Raw genomic sequence first — 17,204 nt, forward strand, 5'->3', positions numbered from 1 at the left:
AGGCGAACATACAGGGAAGGGGGACTAGGAAATGACACCGAATGACAACATAAACCCATTGGCCTGATCAGGAGTGCAAAGGGACATTGGGAACCGTTTAAAGAGGTGACCTGGATGGAGACAATGAGTCCAGGGGACTCTTGGACATCCGTTTCTGTGACCTGAGGATCAGAAGAATGAGATGGTGCCCGGCTACTGCTGCCAACTGCTCTGAAAGGGATCTCATTAGATGTTCCTGGATAATGTTAGTTGGTGAAAAATGAGGAACAAAACTCAAAATCATTTTTCAGAAACAGACCAGGCTTACCAGTCAGATAAAGACTGGCGGCACTCCCGAGACCTGGGCCCTGAGTCGCTCTGAAAGTCTGGATGTGAACCTATTCCCAAGGCTCAATTTCAGCCCAACAACCGACAGGTCTCTAAGGGAAACAATCCAGAGGTGCACACTCTTTAGCCTAGCCAGCCGTTGGAGAGCCGCAGGGCAGCATGTACCCAAGGGCAAAGCTCCAAAGCGTTAGGAAAGAAGGAGGAGCAGAAACAGGGAGGGGGTGGGGTGAAGGCATCGCAGTGAATGAGGTTCATGAAGCATCATGTGTATGAACTGTCGAATGAAAAACCAATCTGCTCTGCAACCTCCTCCTCGTTCACAGCGGAAGGAATAAAGAGGTGACCCAGGTCCAGTGAGAAGGGATTCTGGTCAACAGCTTCCAGAGAAGGCATAAAGGGGTGAGGTGGGCTGGTAGAGTGTCCACTGACTACCCGAAAGGTGAGCAGGGCAAACTCACCCATGCCTGCTTCTATAACGTTTACAGTCTGGTAAACTTACAGTTCTGCCTGGTCCCCTTGGGTTGTTACCAGGAGGATCAATTTGGTGGCCATGGTTGGTTTTGCTTTTCCCCGTCTTAGTCTCCCAGAGCTGTCGTAACAAGTACACCACAAGCAGGTGGCTTTAGAAAAGAAAAGGTCCTTTTCTCACAGTTCTAGAGGTGTTAATAAACAACAGTGCACTTGCTGCCATTGATCAGATGCCAACTCCTAGCGACCTAAAGGACAGGGTAGATGTACTGCTATTGAGTTTCCAAGACTTTCTACTCCTTATGGAAATAGAAAGCCCCATCTCTCTCCCTCAGAGTGGCCGGTGGTTTCAAATGGCTGGCCTCGCAGTTAGCACGCCGTCACATCACCACTATGTCTCCAGGGCCCTTTGAACATTGACAGTCATTCCCAAATACCCAGTGCTCACGTCATCATTCAGGTGGACGTCCTAATTGAGGGTGCCAGCAGGGCTCGGCTCTCTGGGTGCCAGCCCCAGGAGAAGGTCCCTCCTAGTCTCTTTCAGCAGGGAACAGCGCCCCGTGTCCTTCCTGCCTCGTGCCTGCAGTCTGACCTGCACCCGGCACCTTCCCTCAAGTGAGTGTAGCCATGTTTGCACGCCTCTTCGTAAGACACCTCTCAGAAGAGATGAGGTTTAGGACCCACTCTGTTCTGGAATGACCTCACTAATGTGACAAAATCCAAACCAATTCCTGTCGAGTTGATTCCAACCCATGGTGGGCCAGGGTGTGTCAGAGCAGAACTTCACAAGGTTTTCAATGGCTGCATTTGGTCTTAAGATCGCCAAGCCTTCTCAAGCATCTCTGGGTAGATTCAAACTGGCAACCTACGGGTTTGTAACTGAGCGCTTAACCACTGGTGCCACTTGGGAACTAGGAATACAGTGAAAGAAAGCCCTTACCAATAAACCAAACCTAACCCACTGCTGTGGACTTGATACCAACTCAGCATCCCTATAGGGCCGAAACAGATGGGCACTGTGGGTTTCCAAGACTGTACCTCTTTATGGGGCCACAAAGTCTCCGCTTTCTCCCTTGGGTGGCTGGTAGGTTCCACCTGCTGACCCTGCAGAACAGCCCAATGCAGAACCCACTAGGCCAATAGGGTTCCTTTTCTGGTATTTTTTTCCCCCATTACTTCTATTTTTTTTTTTTTGGCATCTTATTAGGAGCTCTTATAGATATGATTACACTAGATCCAGCATAGCTGTAAAATTGCTGCCATTTGTTTTTACCTTCCCATTTTGTTTCCAAACAGGTACAGAGGTCAGTACTTCACCATATATATTTTAGGAACCCAATTCAATCCATAACAGAGGCCCGTTGCAGGTTTACCCCTATTTGCACAGGCCCTCCGCTGCACAATTTGCCTCACTGCGTCCTGCCGCTCGGCCCAATCTAGAGTGCTAGTCTACAGAGCTCCAGCTGCAGAGGCCAGTCCCCAGAGAAGGCCAGCAGGCTTGGGAACGTGGAGGGACAGCAAAAAGAGGAAGGCCCTTGACGAGATGGATTGTCACAGTGGCTGGACCACGGGCTCGGGCGTAGGAACAATTGTGAGGCCGGTGCGGGATCAGGTGGTGTTCCGTTCTGGTGTCTATAGGATTACTGTGGGTCAGGACTGACGCTTTGGTTTCCTAATAACAAGATTTTTGAGAAGTGGGGAAGATTGAAAGTCACTTCATCTTACAGCGGAAAGCAGCTTTAAGCATGAACTTTTGGCAATCTATTAAGGCCAAGTCAGAAGAACGTGGAGACCTGGACTAACCTGTCTACTCACCGAAAGGCAAATACCATCCCAGACTCCACCAACCACAGCTGGAAGGAGTGTTTACTTCAGGAGACTCCAAATGCCCAACAGACCACCCAGCTGCAATCAGGGTCTCTGGACTTCAAAGGCTGTGCTTTCACAGGTCATGTGTTATCATGCTTTAAGAAGTTCTCTGCATTCGTGGCTCTTCTCCAAGAAAACAACAAATGGCAATGCAGCAGTAAGGCCCGGGGCCCCCGGAGCTGGGAGCCAGAGCCCAGGGCCGCTTCTACAGCAGCTTCCGCAGCGACCTGCAGAGACAGGGTCTTGGGTCTTAGGTCATAGACAAGGGTGCATAAATCTTGGAGGCACAGTTGAGCCTCTAGCTGAAATATGGAAGGATTTCATAGCAAAATATTGAACAAAGCTGGAAGCATCAAAAGGCATACACAATCCCTGGGCCAAAAAGAATTGGTCGGAGTTCAACCATTTCAAGAAGTGACAGATGATGATACTGAGAAATCCAAGTTGCACTGAAGGAATTAATGAAAAATCAAGGCTCCAGGGATTGACTGCATACCAGCGGAATCATTTTAAAAACTTAATGAAACCCTGGAAGCACTCTATTCCAAGAAATTTGGAAGACAGCTACCTGACCAACCAACTGGAGGAGATCTGTATTTCTGCCCCTTCCAAAGATGAATGACCCAACAGAATGCAGAAATTATTGAACAATATTATTAATATTACATACATGTAAGCAACATGTTACTGAAGGTATTTCTACAATGGCTGAAGCAGTACATCAACAGGTAGCTGCCAGAAATTCAAGTCAGACTGAGAATAGGAGCTGGCATGACAGACATCACTGCTGATGTCAGATGGATCGGAGCTGAAAGTAGAAGATACCAGAAAGATGTTCACTTGTGTTTTTTTGATTATGCAAAGGCATTGGACTGGGTGGATCATAATTAACTATGAATAAATTGCAAAGAATAGGAATTCCCTCCCCCCTATCATGATCCGAATTCTACCTTGCAGGTCTGGCTAGACCACAGGATGTACACTGGTACAGATAGGAACTGGAAATACAGGGAATCCAGGGCAGATGATCCCTTCAGGACCAGTGGTGTGAGTGGCGATACTGGGAGGGTAGAGTGGGTTGGAAAGAGGGAACCGATTACAAGGAGCTATATGTGACCTCCTCCCTGGGGGACGGACAACAGAAAAGTGGGTAAAGGGAGACGTCAGACAGGGCAAGATATGACAAAATAATAATTTATAAATTATCAGGTGCTCATGAGGGAGGGGGGAGTGGGGAGGGAGGGGAAAAATGAGGACCTGATGCCAGGGGCTTAAGTGGAGAGCAAATGTTTTGAGAATGACGAGGGCAATGAATGTACAAATGTGCTTTACACAATTGATGTAGGTATGGATTGTGATGAGTCGTATAAGCCCCTAATGAAACCATTTAAAAAATAGGAATTTCATAACCCTTAATTGTGCTCATTCAGAACCTGTAACTAGACCAAGAGGCTATTGTTCAAAAAGAACAAAGGAATACTGCTTGGTTTATTCAGGGAAGGGGGTGCATTAAATTTGTATCCTTTCACCATACTTACTCAATCTGAATGCTGAAAAAATAATCAGAGAAACTGAACTATATGAAGAAGAAAGTAGCATCAGGATTGAAGGAAGGCTTATTCACAACCTGCAAAATGCAAGTGACCCAACCTTGCTTGCTGAAAGCAAGGAGGACTTGAATCACTTGCTGAAGAAAACGCAGACTGCAGCTTTCTGTATGGATTGCAATTGCATGCAAAGAAGACAAAGATCCTCACCATGACAAACAGAGACAAGATTGTAGTGGCTAACAATTTCACTTTATTGGATCCACAACCCACCATCATAGAAGCAGCACTCAAGAAATCAAATAACGTATTGTTTTGGGCAAATTGACTCCAGCAGACTTTCTAGAGTGTGAAAGAGAAAGGGTATCACCTTGAGGACTGAGGTGCCCTTGACCCAAGCCAGGCAACTTTCAATCGCCCCATATGCACGGGAAAGACGGATCTTGAGTAAGGAAGACTGGAGAATAATGTATATATTTGAATTATAGTGCTGGCAAATAATACTGGAAGTACGCTGGACTCCAAGAACCGAGAACGCCGTCTTGGAATATCCCAAACAGAAAGCTTCTTAGAAACAGGATGGGGAGACTTCATCTCACGTTCTTTGGACATGTGATCAGGAGAGACAAGACCCTGGCAAAACGTGTGTCAACATGCCTGCGACAGAAGGGCAGCGTCAAAGCAGAAGACACCCATTGTAACGGGTCGACACCGTGGCTGTCACAGGGACCTCAAACCTATCGATTCTAAGGACGGTGCCGGACCGGGAAGCGTTTTGTTGTTTGCAAAGGGTTGTTATGGGGGGAGATGACTCCACCCTGACAGCAACAGGAGCCAGACAGCTAGGCACTAACCAGGCCTTTCTGGCCAAGTTTCTATCCGGGCCTTGGTGACACAGGCCAGTGCTGTAGACCACCAGGACTTTAGACTTTGTGGCCATTCGAGGGCAACAACATCCTCCATAGCCCACACTAGGAGGATTCTATTTGGAGACTCCATTAATCTAACTGGACTTTACCTTAAGCACATGAAGCAGATGAAAGGAACCGAACTACTCAGACTTAGGGTGGAAACACCCTGAACAGGACAATCAGAGGGGGCCCAGTAACTGGAAATTTCAGACTACCGTATATTTGCTATTCTCTTGACTCTGCTTTTTTATGACATGTCTCAGTGTCTGCGTCCAGCAGGCATAGTTCTGCTTTAGGGAATGGGCATTATTGAAAGGTCTGCCATATCTCCAACCCTCACTGTTTGTAATAAACAGTGCCCAATTATTTACCTTTGTAATATGTACAAGTCAATGATCCATGCAGTTTAGTCTAAAAAGCAGTCCTATCCATGTATGCTTTCCTTTTCATAACCCTGTTTTAAATTCTATATCATTGACTAAATTAGATACTATTAATAGACTTACCATATGCCCCAGGGGTATTATTTATAATGGTCCCCACGAAAATGCTAACACTGGCTCTACAGTGGAGGGACAGATATAAACTGTATATATACACGAATGAATTTTAAGTCCACACTTAATTGTAAGCCCTAGATTAAGAACAATTAGTTAAGGATGCCACCTGCTCAGTACTTAGTCTTATGACAGGAACACTGAAAATATGGGTACTATAGCAAAGTGTGGTGAAGAAACCAGATGGTGCCCGGCTATCAGAAAAAATAGCATCTGGGACCTTAAATAAATAAAAAACCAAACTCACTGCCATTGAGTTCATGTTCTCATACCAAGCCTTTCGGGTATGGTAGAACTACCCCTCTGAGTTTCTAATACTGTAACTCTTTACAGCTCATCTTAAAAATAAGCACCCATCCGTTCCGTGATGCTCACCTTTCTGACACGATCACTGAAGACAAAATGGGTGCATGAGTAAGTGTGTTGAAGAAAGCTGTAGCCCGGCTACTGAAAGATAGGGATCTTAAAGGTTTAAAGATAAACAAGCAGCCATCTAGCTGAGAAGCAACAAAGCCCACATGGAAGAAGCACACCAGCCTGTGTGATCCTGTGTGTCATTGGGATCAAGTATCAGGCATCAAAGATCCAGAACAAAAAAATCATATGGATGTGAATGAGGGGGAGGGCAGAGTGGAAACCCAAAGCCCATCTGTAGACAATTGGACATCCCCTCACAAAAGGGTCAGAAGGAAGAGTCAGGGTGCAGTATACCACTGATGAAGCATTCCTCTAGTTCTTTAATGCTTCCTTCTCCCACACTATCATGACCCAAATCCACTTACAAATCTGGCTAGACCAGAGCATGTACACGGGTACAAATAAGATCTGGGAACACGGGAATCCAGGACAGATAAACCCCTCAGGACCAATCATGATAGTAGAGATACCAGGAGGGGAAGGGGAAGAGTAAGGGGAACTGATCACAATGATCTACATATCCCCTCCTAGGGGGATGGACAACAGAAAAGTGGGTGAAGGGAGACATCAGTGTAAGACATGGAAAAATAATAATTTATAAATTATCAAGGGTTCATAAGGGAGGGAGGGTGGGAAAAATATGAGGAGCTGATACCAAGGGCTCAAGTACAAAGAAAATGTTTTGAAAATGATGATGGCAACAGATGTACAAAGGTGCTTGACACAATGGATGGATGTGTGGATTGTGACAACAGCTGTAAGAGTCCCTGATAAAATGATTTAAAAAATAATTTTAAAAGAGCAGCCATCTAAATGAAGTTTCAGCTAACCAGTGGAATCAAAGAATTCACAATATAATCCAAAATCAGATGGGGAGACTGTATCAGAACTTAAATTTTGAGCACCAGCTTTGCAGAAGGCTATAGATGACAGTGAATGCCCAAAATCTATTTACAGAGCCCTCACATGGACTGTCCCCATTGAGTTCCCTAGGTCCATTGACCAAGGACATGAATAATCTTGCCCCAGAGTGCATCAGAGTGTGGATCACCACAGGTATAGTTAAGGTAACATTTAAAGTCTTATCTTTTTTTTCTCCACTTAACTAATTTTCAACTTGTTTTAATGTTTATTACATTTTGCTATCTTTTGGATTGACATTCTTCCGTTTCATTGTTTTATTTGCTAGTTTGATTTTTTTGTTGTTATTTTTGCTTGATTTTCTTTTTATGAGGCTCAGGTTAAGTAAATCTATATCGACAGCAACTAGTTTAATAGTTATGACTATTGAGGGAAGCAGGGAGCTAATAAAAGATACAAGAATAAAGAAAAGGTTCTCAAATGGACTGGGTGATGGATGCACTCATCTCTACTAAAATGTTGTGTTGTCTGATATGTGAATTTTGTGTAAAAAAAAACAACTTTAAAAAAATAGTTTTGAAAACAACTAAGCATATGCTCAGTTATGCTTCTCCCCTGCCTGATCTGGCTTCCAACATTCTGTATTTTTGGCTTGTATCATTTTGTTCAGTGTATGTTTGTTCATATTAGAGTGTACCTCAGAGGTATTATGTCAATGGAGGTCATAAAGCTGTTATATGCTTTTCCATCTTTCAGTACATGAAACTCAGGATTCATGAACCTTTAGGGGCAGCAAGTAAAATATGGGGCTCAGGGGGGAGTACAGTGGTGGTGGTGGGGTAAAAGGGAGCCGCTGTTAAGGAGTCCGTGTAAAAAAGAATGTTTGGAGAACGGATTGTGGTAGCAATTGTACATTCTACTTAATGGGATTGAAATATGGAATGATACATGTATTAAATCCCAACTAACAAAAAAAAGTAGAAATCAATTGGCAGGAAGTCACACGCACACAACACCCCCACCTCCCCACCCCGCAATAAAAAAAAAAAACCCAGCTAAGCATATGCTGTTATACTTCTGCCCTGCCCCCCTCCTAGAAGACGGGAAATGATCTTTTGCATCTGAACAATTGCACAAAGCTGAGCACCGGGCTGCACTTCTACCATAAGGAAACCTTTGTGTGACATGAGATACAGCAGCAGACAGAATGTTTGCATAAGATTTACTGGCAATGAAGGTATCTCTGTTGAAACTAGGAACTTGAGTTAAAAAGCTACATGTGAAAAGGGGGAAACAGGACTTACAACATTCAAATGACATCGAGCTCCAAAACTCCCCTGCCGCCGATGCCAGGTTGATGCCTCTGGAGCACTGTGAAATGTCACCGTCCATGATGCCACGGAGAAGAGATGCACAAATGTGTGTCAGGAGACTTGTGGCGCGGTGGTTTAGGGTTCAGCTGCTAACCCAGAGATGCGGGGTTCAAATCCATCACGCTCAGGAGAAAAGACTTGGTGGTCTGTTCTCCTACGGATGACCGCCTAGGCTAGCCTAGGGGCAGGTGGACTCTGTCCTGGGAAGCCACGAGTCAGAACTGACTCGATGCCACAAAACAAGGACACTGTGGAGGATCCAGGCAGAAACGGAGCCACAATGGGCTGTTACAGAGTACATTGCCCCCGGCCCAAAAAAATATTGTGTTGTGAACACTCACCTTTATACCTGCCTACAGATGTAATCCCATTAGGGAGTAGGCATGTCTGTTGCATGCATGAGGGGACATGAATGTAGGGTATGTCTTCAACGATGCTTTTTTGAGGTGTGAAAGAGCCATTAGGCACAAAGGCAAGCAAGCGCAGAGGGATAAAGACTGGTGCTATGTGGAATCACCAAGGACTTAATGCAAAGATGCTCAGAGAGATAAAGATCACCCCCCACTCCTGGCCCCTAGCAGAGAAAGCCTTCCCTTCTAACTGGCAGCCAGTGTGAATTTCAACTTCTCTCCTCCAAACTGTGAGGTCATAAAACCTTTTGTTTAGGAGAGTCACCCACGGTGACATCTGTGTATATGAGAAAGAAGGGAGTCTTGTGGTGTAGTGGGGAAGGGCAGCTAACTGCATGGTCAGCAGTTCAAGGCCACCAAGCTGATCCTCCGGAGAAAGACGTGGTTGCCTGCTTCTGTAAAGGTCAGTCTTGGAAGTTCTATGGAGAGAGTTCAACTCTGTCCATAAAGTCACTCGGAGTCAGAAACAACTTGACTCCAGGGACTTTCATGGGAAGTGCAATCCCAACTCATACAGGGAACGCTCTACTATCTTCAGTAGTTTGTTCACCCAAGTGAAAACTCGGAAGCTTCTGAGAACTGTCAGGACCCGGGGGTCACACCTAATCAAGACCAGTAGAGTCTACAGCCAAAGAAAGACTCCTTTGCCAAGAGCCAAGGCTGAAATCTACTTGGAGACACAGCCAGAACATGGAGGCGCCGGGAGGCCTGGGTCACCAACCATCCTTTTAATTTTCTGAATAGCACAGCGCCATTCAGTGCCGAGGGAAGAGTCACTGCTTAATGAGTACTCGCTGAATGAATTGGTCCCTCACTCCCGCAGCGCTCAGAGCAGTTAGAAGTTGCTAGAATATAAGAGACAGTAGTGCTGACTGGCCCAGCCAAGAGCTAATGAGGATGGAAGGAGTCAGTATAAAAGGAACCCACAATGAAGTGCATTTTTTTAGAGCAACAAGTAAAAGTTGAAATACCTAAGTGGAGTTGATGGAAAACATAGCATCCATGGGTACCAATCACCCGGAATGCGTGGCCCTTCCTGAAAGGGGGCTGTGAAGTGCTCCGAGTGGAGAGAAAATAGAATCAAAGAATATTAGCCCAGGAACGGGCCTGGAGTACCCTCTTAGCCCATCCCTGCCTTTGAACATGAACCACCCATGTTACTTTCCCATGTTACTCTGTTACTTCTCTCCATCACCTTTAGAGTCCAAGGTCTTCCTTGGTAGAATGTTCCCTAAATGTGTCCTAAGCAAAGTTGTACAGTATGGAAAATAAATAAACCTTCGGCCCGGATTATAGGAAACTAAGTCCATACAAAGGAATTCACCAAGCCGATCCACTTTCACTTAGCGATGGGCTACGGTGGGGCAGCCGCCATCTCAGCTCAAGGCCCCGCTTCGGCAACCGGGGCTTCATTGACAGGCTGGGTCAGAGTTCATCTTACGAAATGGGCTGCCAATCACTTAATGAAAGATGTTCACTTTATAGCAGGAGGAGGGTGGTGAGCCCTTGACGGCCCAGTAACCAGAGATGAGGGGGCATTCCCCAAAAGCATTCGAAAGCAAAACCAAACCTGCGGTCCTCAGGTTGATCCCAACTCCGGTGACCTATTTCTGACGCGTTAACACTGGCTCGTGGTGACCCTAAAGGACAGAGCACAACTGGCTATAGGGTTTCCAAGCCTGTCATTTTTATGGCAGCAGATTGGACATCGGTCTTCTGGGGGGTAGCTACTACAGGGGTGCTCAACCTTCCTCAGGCCGTGACCCTTTCCTACAGTTCCTCCTGTTGGGGTGACCCCCAACCAGAACATTATTTTCGTTACTACTTCATCACTGTCATTTTGCTACTGTTATGAATCGAGTGACCCCTGTGAAAGGGTCGTTCAACCCCCAAAGGGGTCATGACCCACAGGTTGAGAACCACTGAGCTACTGGGTTCAACATAGTTGGTGGGTTTGGACTGACCATCAATCGTTTGCTTCTCCGTGAAATGCACTGTGCCTGCAGGACGCTGTTATCTCAACTCCATTCACTCCCCCCCAACACACACACACACACAACTCAAGAAACACTGTTCTGCCCACTAAGCTTTTTGGCTAATTTGCTATCCTTTCCCAACCAAAGGGTCCCACCTCTAAGCCACTCCGCTTTCAATGAGATTTCTAAGAAAGTAAAATGGCTGCTTCACAACTTATTAACCGAGCAAGCCACCTCCCACCTCCCACTACAGGACTGAAAAGAGGCTCAGAACTCAAAGACTGACCTCAGACAGACTTGAGCAGAAAGAAACCTTCCGGTTCTGCTACTATGATTGGAAGTCCTGTCACAAAGATCATGAGGGAGATGGAGCAGTCTGACTACTGTGGACATCTGTTCAGAATGTGACGCCACTCCTAAAAGCAGCAGCAGCAGAGAGTTGGGGGTGATCTTCCAGGCACCCCCCGACCAGCAGTCTCATGCAGGCGCAAATAGAGAGAGCCTAGAACAATACAATGGCAACGCTGAGATCATTTTTTTTCTGAAAATCTCTTTTTAATAACATATGTAAGTCACGCTGCCGCAACCAATATAAAAACAGTTGTTCCTGATTTTGTATAAATTAACGGGTGGAGAATCACTTCGGTGATGCATAAAAACACAAGTACCACATGGAGGACCAGAGAGAGATCCTATCACAGTGAAGAGGGAACAAGTGCCAATCACGACAGACAGAGAAGTTGCAGGATGTGGTAACGGCTGGTGTCAGGTCTCATATACGCAGCAAAGCGCCCGTCTGTGCCGAGGCGAAGAGGGACTCCCCAGTCCAGGTCCCGACAGGGCCACTTGGTTCCCGCGGAGCAGCAGGTCGGGCAGGCAGGCCGGGCAGCCTTGTTCTGCAGATGGGTTTCAAGAGATGATTCCAGTGGGGTCCCTACCTCTTAACCCACCACACGTAGACGGAGGAGATGATGGGCCTCGATCTCCTTTCAATAAGCAGCTGCTGTTTCCATGCCCGTACAGATCTCTGATTGCTGCCGCTGCCTTCTGTCCTGGGCACCGGCTCCCTGGGTCACAGCCCTGACCCGAAGTGCAAAATGGCAGTCGGGGCGACCCCTGGGAAAGTCAGGTGCAGCACCCTGACTTCGTCTGTTTGGGCTGCTTGAAATCACGGATGTCCACCGTCTGCGGCAGGCCCTGGGCCCTCTGCCGTACAATCACTGGCACGACCATGTCGAACAAGGTCTCAAACAGGTGGTCCACGTTGTACCCGGTTTTGGCACTGGTCTCAAAGCACATCTTTTCCGCGGCAGGCATGTCCTTCTCATCCAGCATTTTGTACTTCAGGATCTTTTTATAAAGGGCCACCGCGTCCTCCGGCTTCACCTGCTTGGGCACCCTGGCGGAGGGCACGCAGCTGCTGCCAGCCTCCGCGGGGCTGCCCTCTTCCTGCTCCGGGCCCTTGGCGGTGCCTGCCTCGGTCAGGTCCACTTTGTTCCCCACGACGGCAAAGAGGCAGTCGGCGCTGGCCGTGTCCGTCAGGCCCAGGAACCGGTCCTCCAGCTCCACCAGGCTCTGCGCGTGGTTGACGTCGTAGGTGAGGATGATGGCGGCTGCGCCTCGGCAGTACATGGAGCCCAGCCCATGGAACTGCTCCCGCCCTAGTGGGGACAGGAAGGGACAGGAAGATGTTTCGTTAGACCTCAGCGCATGCCCACTACACGGGACGCTGCCGGGACGAGGCAGGTGAGGAACATGGCCCAGAGGCCATCCTCAAGCCCCAACCCCGCTTCTCACCCTGCATCCCCCTCCCTCCCGCCCACGGGCCCTCCTAGGACCCCAAGGCTCCAAGGGCAGCCAGCCCTCTGGGAGGAGGGGCACCATCCACTGCACAGGTACAAGGGGCCAGACACCTGTCGTACTCCTCCACACAAGATTGGACTGGGTCGAGTCTGCTGAGGCCACCACTGGCCACACAGGGCCTGGCGGGGGAGAACTGGCCAGTGTGAAGCCCCAGGTTAATGGACCCCCCAGGAGAGGCAAACTGAGGTTTCCCTTTTGAAGAAGAAATTCCTGTTTTCTAAACTTCCGGCAAGGCGCAGCAGGAACCAAGTTCAGAGAGTAGGCAAGCATCTTCCCTTCGGCTGGCCTCATTCTGAACTTACTGTCAGGGAAAGGAATGGCCTTGTGTCCATCCTTCTTAATATTCTCACTTCCTCCAAGAGGCCCTCCTGACACCCCGCCCCAGACCCCACAAAGCCCTTCTGCATGAGGTCTGCTCTCCCACACCCTCTGCCCTGTCTTGAGTTGGCTTTTTGTAGGTTTGCTTACATCGGATGCTTACTACACGGCGACATTACACAATTCATTCTCTCTGTTCTCTCTCTCTTCCTCCTGTACCTTGGCATAACCTTGGACTACATTTATAAGTGGTCAATACATGTGTTGGCTAAGGAAAGTAACAAATGATCTCCTTAGAAACACTTCTAGGCTTCCCGGTGTGCAAGGTGCGCCGTTGGCTCTGCCACAGCTGGGTCTGATTCGCACGGTGGTAAGCGGTTCATTCCCGCCAGAAGGTCCCCTCACACCAGCTGTCCGCCCTTGACTGCGCACCAGAAAACGAGAAAGAAATGAAGACAAGGTGGGGAGGGAGGAGGAGAAAGGTGAGAAGAACCCCTGAAGAACTAAGCCTCTTCACACTGGAGTGTTTTTCGTCCCCCCTGTGATGTCAGCAGTAAAAACTATGTCTAAGAGGCAGAGCCTGCGGATGGCTCAAATGGTTAAGGAAAGGGTGCAAGTTCAAGGCCACCAGAGACGCTTTTAAAGACTGCAGCTTTGGGAACCCTATGGACCAGTTCTACTCCACACACATGGCGTCGCCATGAGTAGAAGCCACCCCCAGGCAGTGGTTCTTCCTAAAGGACACAGATTCCGCTAAGGCACAAGGCTGCGTGGGCTTCCTCGCATCACAGGCTGATCTCCAGAGGCCAAGTTCAAAACCATTCTGGCCGCGCTTTAAACTGCTATCCTTTTCAAGCCTTCCCGTCCCTTGGTTCTGTCGATCCCCATAAACAGTAACCGCGTCCGACACTCAAACGGGCAGTTCTACCCATGAGCAGAATAGACCGTTTATGGGGGTAGACAGTCCCCATCGTTCTCCCTCGAAGGGGCATGTGGTTTCAAACTGTCAACCTGGGGGTCGCAGCCCAACATGTAACCGCTATGCCACCAGGGCTCCCTCCCATAGCAGAAGCAACACAAAGTGGTCAGACTGCACTCTGCTGAAGGCGGAAGACGTGTGCGGCCTCAGAAAGCAAGGCCGTCCCGTTCGGTCCTGGCTCTCGGGTTTCACTCCTGAAGGCACTGCCCAGCAGTCCACCGACATTCTCCGAGAGCAAGCTACGGTCCTCTAAGGCCAACAAGGCATGCCTTCTACATCCGGCATAGCAATGGATCCGAATCCACTCGATGGCAGTGCTTTTGCTTTGGGTGTTGGTCTACACTTGTTTGCCATGTGTTAACAGCACTCTAGAGGTAGGGGGTGGGGAGGAAGGGACCGGTGGACAAACACATGTAGAAGGTGCGTGTTAACTGCATGAAAATTCAGTGCATTATAAAGCACGCTTAATTTGACTTGTTTATGGTCACATGGTACCTTGCGGTGATTCTTATATCTTAAGAATATTCTTTATATCTTCTCTCCTGCACTAGACTCTCAATTCACACATATCCACACCTGACCATTCTACAGGTCTCTGTAGGGTTCCACGGGCCCCAGACACCCCACGGGCCCAGATCCAGCCTGTCAACCAGTCAAGGAGAGCGGACAGATCCACAGACTGACTGCTGCCCAGCTGGGGGAAGTTGACTTCATAAGGCTGCTCCCAGATTGATCATTAAGTTCTTGGCACACAGCACAACATCAAGACAGTCTGACAACATAAACACACTGCAAGCCTCTCCCCATTCCTGGGACAGTCAAGGAACCTGCCAGTCTAGGCAAGCAATCATGCAACACCTTGAGCGAGTGATTCTCTTCTTCCACCGATCTCTGGGCACAGTTACCATTGCGAGAGGGGAAGACTTATCCCTAACCCCACCCTGAAGCCTGGTGAGAGGGGAAGAGAGAGCACAGCAAGGGGAAGGGAGGGGTGGAACTGGGTGCTGAAATCACTGCTAACTGCCCAAGGCAGGAAAGTAAAGATGCTCACACACACCCTTAGAAACTAAGAGTGAAAGGGGCCTTTTCATACTACAATCCTCTGAGGACAGCATGGACCTGGTCAGGACTAAGCTTTCCATGGACAGCAGACATATATCTGCAACACTCTACAGGGGGCCCCTGGCACCAGGGCTACATATTCATCTTCACCTTACCCAGACCCCCAAGGAACCCGACTCACCACCATGGCAGGTGGCTCACAGCCACCTAACCCAAGCTTTAGCTCAGAACTACGTCTGATTCCACCACCTGTCTGACGGGCTCTTGTGCCGTGGTGGCTTGTGTGTCCCGATGATGTTAGAACCCAGGTACAAAAGTGACTTAGCACAGCTCTTCTAGCCATAGTCTGTGTAACTCTCGACAAATGATTGGGTGGGGCCATGCAAAGAAGGCCGGTCAATGTTGCCATCCTGCTGGGTGTCAAATAAGCCATCTCAGAAGCAGGAATGGGGAATCTCACAACCATTCAACAAGAAGAGCCAAGAATGAAACACATCCTTTGGACCCCAAAGATCCCTGTGCTGAACGTCCTCCATCCAGAGTTGTGACACATGAGATGGTGCGAGAGCAGAGAGAAGTGGCGGCGGCAGGGGCAGGAGCACCAAAAGCACAGACGAGAGGCAGGCTTGGCTTCCCAGATCCCAGGAGGGAACAAAGCTAAGTGCTGTAGGACAGAAGGGTCACTGCCAGAGTAGGCCATCTCCAAGCACTGGATCTGGGGAGCTACGGTTACTGACATCCAGAGCGAGAGCCTAGCATCTTCAGGTTGAGGCTTATGGTGAAGTGGTATGCCCTTTGGGCATTTATCAGCAGCACTAACTGAGCTTTGTGACACTTGCCCACGCAGGGCAGAGGCCAAGGGGCCATATGGCTGAGGGACCAAAGCTCAGGGAGAGAGATGTGCCTGTGGGTGGGCATAGCTGAGAAGAGGCACAATTAACCTAAGAATTGTTTCTCATCCCGAGTTGTAACCTCCCTAATAAACCCATAATCGTGAGTATTGTATGTGGCAATTGCAATGGATTGTTGGACCCAGCAGTATAGCAGAGTGCCTTTACTTCATAGAAATCAGTTGGGGTAAGCAAATGTGGTGAAGAAAGCAGATGATGGCTGTCTGTTAGAAGATATAGTGTCTGGGGTCTTAAAGGCCTGACGTTAAGCGAGCAGCCATCTAGCAGGGAAGCAACAAAACCCACATTGAAGAAGCATACCAGCCTGTGCAATCATGTGTCGATAGGATCTGGTATCAGGTATCAGAAGACCCAGAACTATCATATGAATGCAAACGAGGAGGCTCAGAGTGAAGACCCAAAGTCCCTCTATAGACAATTGGACCTCCCCTCATAGAAGGGTCACAAGAAAGGGAAGAGACAGCCAGGGTGCAGTATAGCACCAACAAAACATACAACATTCCCCGAGTTCTTAATGGTTCCTCCCTTCCAGTATCAGAGCCCCAGTCATACCTTACAAATCTCAGGACTGAGCATATACACTGGTACAGATAAGAACTCTCCACACACGGAATCCAGGACAGATAAACCTTTCAGAACAATAATGGGAGTAGCCATACCAGGAAGGTAGGGGGAAGGTGGGAGGGAGAAGGGGGAACCAATGGCAATGATCGGCATATAACCTCCCCCACCCCAAGGGGGATGAACAACAGAAATGTGGTTGAAGGGAGACAGAGGATGGGGTAAAACATGAAAATAACAGTTTATAATTTATTAAGGGTTCATGGGAGTGGGAGGTGGGGAAGGGAGGGGAAAAAAGGAGCTGATACTCAGAGCTGAAGTAGAAAGAAACTGTTCTAAAACTGACGATGGCCACATATGTACAAATGTGCTTGATACAATGGATATATGGATTGTTATAAGAATTGTAAGAGCCCCCAATAAAATGATGAATAAAAAAATAATGAAATCAGCCAGGGGCAGATGCCAATGTGATTCTCCGCCTTCCTCCTTGTGAAATCGCCAGAGCTCAGACACTGCCCCCATGCCATTTTTATTCTACGATACCACCTGGCTTCAGAACCAATCTGACAGCACCTAGCAACAAAAACCACCACGGGCTCAATACCGCGAGGTGCAGTCAGACAGGTCCCTCCCCTGACCTCGACCTTCCTGCTGGGCTCAACGAGAGTCAAGAGCCCTGGCGGCGTAATGGTTATGCATCGTGCGGCAAACCACAAAAGAAGCGGTTCAAAACCACCAGCTGCTTTGCTGGAGAAAGAAGAGGCTTTCGACTCCCATAGAAAGTTATGGTC

At 48.2% G+C, this 17,204-nt stretch overlaps 1 protein-coding gene across 1 annotated transcript in view; it reads right to left on the minus strand.

Moving 5' to 3' along the window:
- Positions 1–11,246: 11,246 nt before the first annotated feature.
- The window catches only part of RAB20 (RAB20, member RAS oncogene family), a 30,734-nt gene continuing 24,776 nt past the window's right edge, over positions 11,247–17,204 (minus strand). Inside the window, exon 2 of the mRNA XM_045283942.1 lies at positions 11,247–12,377. Within this exon, the coding sequence (XP_045139877.1) occupies positions 11,842–12,348 (507 nt within the window). The 5' untranslated portion in view covers positions 12,349–12,377 and the 3' untranslated portion in view covers positions 11,247–11,841. The remainder of the gene's footprint in view (positions 12,378–17,204) is intronic.

Source organism: Echinops telfairi, unplaced genomic scaffold (assembly GCF_000313985.2).
Source record: "Echinops telfairi isolate 266 unplaced genomic scaffold, ASM31398v2 ScPeMD7_7467;HRSCAF=8505_1, whole genome shotgun sequence".
NCBI lineage: Eukaryota > Metazoa > Chordata > Mammalia > Afrosoricida > Tenrecidae > Echinops > Echinops telfairi.